Source organism: Rhagoletis pomonella, unplaced genomic scaffold, assembly GCF_013731165.1.
Source record: "Rhagoletis pomonella isolate Grant_MI unplaced genomic scaffold, Rhpom_1.0 Rhpom_scaffold_00005, whole genome shotgun sequence".
Taxonomy (NCBI): Eukaryota; Metazoa; Arthropoda; class Insecta; order Diptera; family Tephritidae; genus Rhagoletis; species Rhagoletis pomonella.
Genome location: NW_023458559.1, coordinates 37,078,775 through 37,087,221, shown reverse-complemented (window position 1 = coordinate 37,087,221; position 8,447 = coordinate 37,078,775). Strand labels below are relative to the sequence as shown.

Here is an 8,447-nt window from a genome sequence, read left to right as displayed (position 1 = left end):
AGCAACAATTCAAATTTACGTATTCTTATATAAGTATGTAATAGATACCCTATATAATGTTCAAATATATGTAAAATGCAACCGAATTTTAATAAAACAAAAAAATCCATTGTAAATGTGCTGATAAAAAAGTTGTTAATTTGTAAACATCTTTACTCCCGGTATAGGCAAAATTTGCGTAAACCGCCACGCGTAAGCCAAGACAAATTGAAAAGTGGCACAAATGAAAACAAATGTAATCAGCTGTTTTAGCAACACTGCCCGTTAATATAGTTTTAGGCCATTTCGGACTTAGTTCGGGACTTTTTCGGGATCATTACGGGACCAGTTCGGGCCTAGTTCAGGATTTTTTCTGGGCTTTTTCGGTATCATATCGGGACTAGTTCAGGAAATTTTCGGGTCTACTTCGAGACCAGTTAGGACTTTTTCGGGCCTAGTTCAGGACTTTTTCTGAGCCATTTAGGTTCTAGTTTAGGATGATTTGGGGGAACATAAATTTCATGAGTACATTGTGTTAGCACTCTACGAAGAAGTGGCCCAATAAAACCAATATTTCTGCTTTACAAGCTTCTTAACCCCGGGGAACCACCTAGTTACCGCAACCGAAACGTTTGTTTTACTTATTTTATTTTTTATTTTATTTTTAGCTTTTATTGCTTAATTTCATTTAGTTTTTTAAAATGCTTTTATTTATTTTTGCTTTATTTTCACTTTTTTAATTAATTTTCTTAAATTTATTAGTTTTTATTGTTTAAGAAAGAAAAACGTATATATATTTTTTTATCTAATTTAATTTTTAAAAAATGTATTGCTTTAAACGAGCAGCATAACGCTAAGACTTCCTCGTTAGCAGATCTTTATTTGTTCCAGAATTGACAATTGTCTTACGAAAGACTTGCTGTTTAAACCTGAAGCTTTCCCAAAAATTTCCTTGGACATTCGTCTATATGGTTGCGCTAAAACAAAAAAAAAACGTTCATAGTTTATAACAAAACTTTTGCATTTGCAAAACATACCTTCTTAATTTGTATAAAAAAGTTAAAAAATCCGCCATTTTGTTTTTAATAAGTATTAAGAAGTGTAGCTAAACCCAGTTTCTTTGGAATAGTATCTAGTTCATTGTGTACAAATTTCAAGACAATCTCTCCATAAAAGTCTGAGATATAGCAAGTTTAAGTGAAAATTAAGAAAAAATTGGCCGCTGTGAAAAATCACGTTTTGCAGCTTTTTCGACATGAAGAAAACTTGTAACTGTAAATGTATTCTTGTGTAAGCTATCGATCACAACTGGTTTCAACAGGTTGCTTTGACTCAAACACCTCTCGTGATTTTTTGGGGATAATCCGCATTCATATTATTATTATTATTATTATAATTATTTACGCTGATTGTTGTTTTCGCTGTTGTTATCGCCCAGCTACTCAGCTTATTGCCAAATTTCGCGAGAGAAAAATAACAGACTTGCGCAATGCGCAACCTCTTATATGTATTTTAAATCTTGGTTGTAAGCAATAAAAGTCATTAAACGTTGCAGAGTTCTTTCAGTAATGCACTTTCCATTGCAGGCGCAACAACTTAGTTTTACTTTTCTGCGTCTCTTCTCGTCAACTCAAGTGAAATCATAATGGAACGCTGGCAAGGTTGTGTCGCTGTAGTTACCGGTGCTAGTTCAGGCATTGGCGCTGCCATAGTCAAAGATTTACTTAAAGCTAATCTTGTTGTGGTGGGACTTGCCCGCCGATTGCAGCTGATGGAAGAATATAAAGCTGAATTGCCAGCTGAACAACAAAAACGCTTCCATCCTTTCGTTTGCGATGTTTCATCACAAGAATCGGTGGATAAGGCTTTCGATTGGATCATCAAAGAATTGGGTGGCGTTGATATATTGGTGAATAATGCCGGTATCTTTAAAGTGGGTCAAGCTGTTAACTTGGAGCCTGCAGTAATGCAACAAGTTGTACAAACTAATATAATGGGTGTGGTATATTGTACGCAACGCGCTTTCAAATCAATGAAAGAACGCAATTTTGATGGACATGTGGTGATCGTCAATAGCGTAGTGGGCCACTCGGTGCCACATTGGCCGTTTGATGAACCGCCAATTATGAATGTGTATGCGCCGACTAAGTATGCACTAACCGCCATTACTGAGATATATCGGCAAGAGTTTAGAGGATTGGAGACAAAAATCAAAATAACTGTGAGTAAATATTAAAACGACAACAAACATGATGAACTGTTCAATTTTTAGTGTTCACTTGTTATTTGGCGTTTGTATGTTATTCAATACAATTATGATATACGCTTACGCTTGGCTGTTTACAAAGTTGATAAGATAATTATGGTAATTTAATGCGCAAGCATACATACATACATTCATACATACATATGTATGTACATTAGACCGTACAGCCTTACAAGCAAAAAAAACATTTTTTTGCCGAACCTTCCGGTCGCCTTTTTGCATTTTTCGGTGATACATATTTACTTACATTCGACAAGAATTTTATTGGTTTTTTCAAAATACATAGTTCTACTGGAATAATCGAAATAATTCCTCAGTAAAAGTTTAATGACTTTAATGTACTGACATTAGGGTGGTACGTTAGGGCAATAAGAACTGAGATCTGGTGGATAGGTACTAGAACGGGGTGCTTGAGGTCAATGAACTCTGCAAATAATATATCGATATATCACACTTTAAGATTCGACTGTAAATGGCGAAGATATAAGGACCCTTTTTCGAAATTGCCTTGCAAAAATGCTTAAGATTCGAAGGTGCATGGCGAATGTTTTTTTCTGGTATGGTCTAATGTACATACATACATACATATGTACATATCAGCATGCAAATTTATGTATGTAAAGATGCATGTATGAATGCAAGTTCATTAAAGAAAAGTGGTTATTTATAATTTCAGAGCGTTAGCCCCGGTTTAACAGATACAGAAATCATTCCGGATCAATTTAAAAACGCTGGTCTTCCGATTCTGAAATCTGAAGATATTTCCAGCTGCATCTTGTTCACTCTTTCTACACCGCCACACATGCAAATACAGGAGATTACTGTGATACCAACATTGGGCGGGTTTTAAGTATATTTGTATGTATGTATATATTGTATATATTGTATTTCCACTCTTATGTTTTATTTAATATCTATACGATGAAATAAAAAAGCATTGGAATACTAACGAATAGATTAAGATTCACGCTCAGCTCTTTTATGCCCAATTTTAAGAGTACACGTGTAAACAGGTTTATGTTAGGTCAAAACCGAACATTAATTACACAGCGCACGTACATATTAAATATAGTCTTCTCACCTTTGTGTAAACTACCGCTATATGGTAAGCAGCGGTGGTCTTACCCTTATTTCACACACTTTCAATAATATGCATAAATGTTGCCATGGTGGCTGCTCTTGTGGCAGCTACCAACACCTCCAAAAGAAAAGGCTGAGCATAGGAGAAGCGTATGCCAAAGCGAAGCTTCCAATAGCCAAAGGCCAAATCCAAGGAAAAAGACCCCGAAAAAGGACCGTTCTGAGAAAGGTAAATACTCCGTCTGATGCTGGCCACAAAAAGCGGCCGATGCACGGAGAACCATCGTCATCGAGGGCTGCAGCTTCTGCGACACTTAAGAGACACTGTCTCATTTAAAGATGTTTACTGTAGGGGTGAAGATGGAAGTGCTTGCGAGGGACTACCCTGAAAAGGTCCTAACAACAGTGCGGATGGACTCCATCCAATGTGTCCTTATGGACAAAATACTGGCTGATAAGTACCTGGCGATAAAACCAGCCTTCTTGGCTTCTGTATACGAGGCAGAATGTCTTGTACTGCACTGTGAGCAGAACTCGACTGAAGAGTGGGTTAGGGCGACCATGGTCCCCTTGATACCCTGGGGAGGTGCTGCACTGTGGGCTATAGAGGAATCCAAAATTTCTCATTCCAGCGTCGCAGTGGGCTACTTTCCAAGCTCCATTGGCATGGAAACCAAGAAGGTACTGGATTTCGTACAGGGGCAGAACAGCGGTCTCAACGTCGGATCCTGGCGCAATTCAAAGAGAGTCGAGAGGGGCTATAACTTGCTGCTGGTCTTGGCGGTGCTTTTTTTTGTTGTAGCAGCTTACTAAACCTTGTTCTACTGGCAAGCCCCGTAAAAGACCAAATCCGACTGGTTTGGGCGTAAGAAGTGGATGTTAGATGAGCTGATGTGAGTGGGTATGTAAAGAGGTGGTTAGTGTCGTCGGGCATCTTATTCTAATTGGACTGATGAGTGTATTATTATTATTATTATTGTTTGGGGTAAAGCACTGCGACCCCAAGAGCTATTGTGCCCCCTTAATGGATTTATAGTGCGTCTATTAACCCAGTATCCGAGAGAATCTTTAGTATGGAGCCTAAGTCTACGGGGTTCACTTTGAGCTCGGTTATTAAGTGTTCCCCCAGGTGTCTTTTGCGTTTGTGAATCAGTGCAGGATACCCTCCTAACTTTTGCTGCGCAGTCTCGTTCCTGCGAGTAAATACTTTCGTCAGGTGATAGGTCAGCCTACAATATCCTTTCAGGGTGTGTGTAATAATTCTTAAGTTATGCTTGCATAAGTTCATACATTCCTTAACAAGTTTGAGGTTATATGTTCCTAACATTACTTTGGATTGCTCTAGACCTAGGTCAAAGCAGAGAATGCTACAGGGGGGCTCTGGACCGATTCTTTTCAGATACGGTTTCAGTGGAGCGGCCCGCCATATATGTATGCGTGCTGACACGAGTTCAGTCCATAGTTTAGTAAGAGCGTAGACCTTAAAAAGTTATCTATTACCTTTTTAAAGGCTTTTAGTACAAATGAGGTGAACCGAATTTGCTGGTGTTTGCTATACGCTTAGGCAACATGTAAGAGAACAAATTGGAGCAATTGCCGTTGAAACAGAGACTAGCGGCACGGAATTGGCCCAGCGTTGGCTAGCCCAATCCAAAAGTGCTATAGTTATTGAGAGGAGCATATTTTTAAAGTCGGTGTGGTTCAGCGGGTGGTGTATTCTCATTCCCGAGACAGTCGGTTCTACATGTTCGAGCTTTTCTCGACAACGGAAGGTTAAGATCGGTGAAGCGCGTTAAGCTAATTTTTTCAGTAATTTAAAAAAATTCTGAGTAATCCAAAATACTTCGAACTTATTTTGCCTTAAGGCTAATTTTCACTATGTAAAATTTTTACGCCAAAACTTGTCGACATATTTTGACACAGTTTTATTTGCTTTATTCCTACCCATGGAAATCGTATTAAGGCCAAAAACAGACAGATAGCCAATTTATATCAGCGGATGTACACTACTAAAGACCTATCCTGACCGCTTTTTAAACATCCCATTTGGAAACAAATGCTATTGAACGTGACAGTGAAAATAGGGATTTCTAAATTAAAGCTATACCTACGTGCAATAATGTCAGTGGAATTAATGTCAATTGACATAAATTCACTTTTGTTCAGGATTTCTTCTGGGCCATTTCGGTTCTAGTTCGAGGCCATAACGGGACATAGATGTTTACAAATTTCATGAGTACCTGGTACGCACGGCTTTCTTTTCGTACCTTGTGTTAGCACGCTACCAATCAGTGGCCCAATAAAACCAAGATTTCTGCTTTTCCAGCTTCCTCCCCACTAAGAACCACCTAGTTTCCGCGACCGAAACGATCATTGTAATAAACCTCTATTCGAATACAGGTCTTCTTTGATCCACGTATTGCTAATAAACCTCTCAAGGTCCTTTGGCTGAATGCCATTTAGGTCTTGTGCTTCTATTAAGGTATGGTGATTCTTAAAAGCGAAGTCTGGCTCTAGAAAGAGCTTCACGGTAGCACATAATGTGCTCTGCTCTTTCGTGTTCTTCGCTGCAAAACCTACACAAATTATTTGCATTGTCTACGCGAATATGATTTTTGGTCGTTTTAAAGTTGTTACTTTTAATTTTTAGATTTTACTGTTTAAAAAAAGGAATATATATATTTTTTAATTTTTAGAAAGTAAATTTTTTCTTTCTTTATTTAATTTTCTTTCTGTTCTTAGAAGTTGTTCTAAAATTTATTTTAATTAAATTTTTAGGAACTTGGTTTATTAATTTCTTTTTAATTTTTTTATTTTTGATTTTTCTTTTATTTTTAGATTTTATTGTTTAAAAAAGAAATACATTTTTTTATCTTATATTTATTTAAATTTAAATTGTGTTTCGTTTGTTACCATCATTTTCTTTAAATTTTTAGATTTTCCTGTTTAAAAGAAGCAAAAATTCTTTATTTAGGTAATCTAATTTTTGGGATCTCATTTTATTTTTAAATTGCCTTTTTCGTCTTTTTTAATTTAGTGATCTTTTACTCTTTAGATATTGTTTTAAAAATCCACTTATTTTTTCTTTAAATTTACAAAATTTTTGGTACTATTTTCTCCTATTTTGGTTTCAGTTTTTATTTTTCTAATTTAAATTTTGCATTTTATTGTTTAATTTCGTTTTAATTTTTAAAATATTTTAATTAAAATTTGTTTTATTTACAGTTGCTTTCTTTTTTAATTTAATTTCCTTTTATTAATTAGTTTTTATTGTTTTAAAAACAAAAATATATCAACTTTTTTTATTTAAATTAAATTTATTTCCTAGAAAAAATATTGCTTAAAGCGAACATTATAACTTTTCTATTTCGAAAGACTGTGGTGAGTTGAAAGACAGTTGCCAGAATTGCCCTGTAAAGGCGCAAACAGTCAACGACGTAACGTAAGCATACATACATTGACGTACGTAGCAACATATCAAATTTACTGTTGATAGAGAGACGAGAGAGAAGCAACGGCAACGTCAGCGTCATGCGGTGGTGAGTTTTCGTAAACATGCGATTCCCATAAGGCAGATCGTGTCTGCGTCAAGCTACGTCGTTGACTGTTGGCGCTTTAAGTTTCTCTTATACTAGCTCCAGCATTTTCTAAATAATTTATTCACCACATTTCTCATAAAAGATTCAAAGGTGTTCTCTTAAACGTTCACGCCTTGCCCACGATTCTCTATTCCAAAGTATATTAATATGTATGTATGTATCAGTATAGGAATCTAGAAGAACCACTTTAAATTACTAGATAAATATATGTACATATACATATGTATGTATGTAGCTGTAAGCCATAAAAGTCATCAAAGATCACAAAGTTCTTTCAGTATTGCACTTTCGATTAAAAGCGTAACTACTTTGTTAAACTTTTCTGCGACCCTCCTCGTCAACTCAAGTGAAATCATAATGGAACGCTGGCAAGGTCGTGTCGCTGTAGTTACTGGTGCTAGTTCAGGCATTGGCGCTGCCACAGTCAAAGATTTACTTAAAGCTAATCTTGTTGTGGTGGGACTTGCCCGCCGACTGCAGCTGATGGAAGAATATAAAGCTGAATTGCCAGCTGAACAACAAAAACGCTTCCATCCTTTCGTTTGCGATGTTTCATCACAAGAATCGGTGGATAGGGCGTTCGATTGGATCATCAAAGAATTGGGTGGCGTTGATATATTGGTGAATAATGCCGGCATATTTAAAGTGGGTCAAGCGGTTAACTTGGATCCTGCATTAATGCAACAAGTTGTACAAACTAATATAATGGGTGTGGTATATTGTACGCAACGCGCTTTCAAATCAATGAAAGAACGCAATTTTGATGGACATGTGGTGATCGTCAATAGCGTTTTGGGTCACTCGGTGCCGAATTTTACGGGTGATGCTGCGCCAATTATGAATGTGTATGCGCCGACTAAGTATGCACTAACGGCTATTACTGAGATATATCGGCAAGAGTTTAGAGGATTGGAAACAAAAATCAAAATAACTGTGAGTATTAAAACGACAACAAACATGACCAACTGTTCAATTTTTAGTGATTACATGGAAATTGGTATTTGTATATTATTCAATACAATTATGATATACGCTTTGCAAAGTTGATAAGATAATTATGGTCATTTAATGCGCAAGCATACATACTTATGTGCATTCACACATACGTATGTACATTAGACTCTTTTTTAGCAGAACCTAGCGGTCACCTTTCTCATTTTTCGATAACACCTATGTACATTCTACAAGATTTTCTTTTTAAATAGCACTAAGTACTGGAATAATCGAATACTTTCTTATATTATATTAGCAAATGCTTAAGCATTTTTGGTAAGCATTAATTTACTGACATTAGAGTGGTACGTTAGAGTGATAAGAACTGACATGTTGTCTTCTCAACGTTAGAACATCGATATATCATACTTTAAGATCCGACTCTAAATGCCGACGATTTGACGAGAAAAGGTAAAAAGGCTATTTATTGCCTTTCAAAAATGTTTAAGATTCGAAGGTGCACGGCGCGCAGTGGTCGGAGAAACCATGTTTTACACGAAAAGGCATACATTAAAACTGTGATAAATTAA

At 36.4% G+C, this 8,447-nt stretch overlaps 2 protein-coding genes across 2 annotated transcripts in view; both read left to right on the top strand.

Annotated features, from left to right (window-relative positions):
- The first annotated feature begins 1,533 nt into the window (after positions 1-1,533).
- LOC118738880 (farnesol dehydrogenase-like) lies at positions 1,534-3,212 on the top strand. Its single transcript, XM_036469900.1, has 2 exons — positions 1,534-2,200; positions 2,922-3,212. The coding sequence occupies exons 1-2, from the start codon at positions 1,625-1,627 to the stop codon at positions 3,093-3,095; spliced, it is 750 nt and encodes a 249-aa protein (XP_036325793.1). The 5' UTR covers positions 1,534-1,624; the 3' UTR covers positions 3,096-3,212.
- Positions 3,213-7,193: 3,981 nt separating this feature from the next.
- LOC118738881 (farnesol dehydrogenase-like) overlaps positions 7,194-8,447 on the top strand; it is a 3,341-nt gene continuing 2,087 nt past the window's right edge. The window contains exon 1 of the mRNA XM_036469901.1: positions 7,194-7,857. Coding sequence (XP_036325794.1) covers positions 7,282-7,857 — 576 coding nt within the window. The 5' untranslated portion in view covers positions 7,194-7,281. The remainder of the gene's footprint in view (positions 7,858-8,447) is intronic.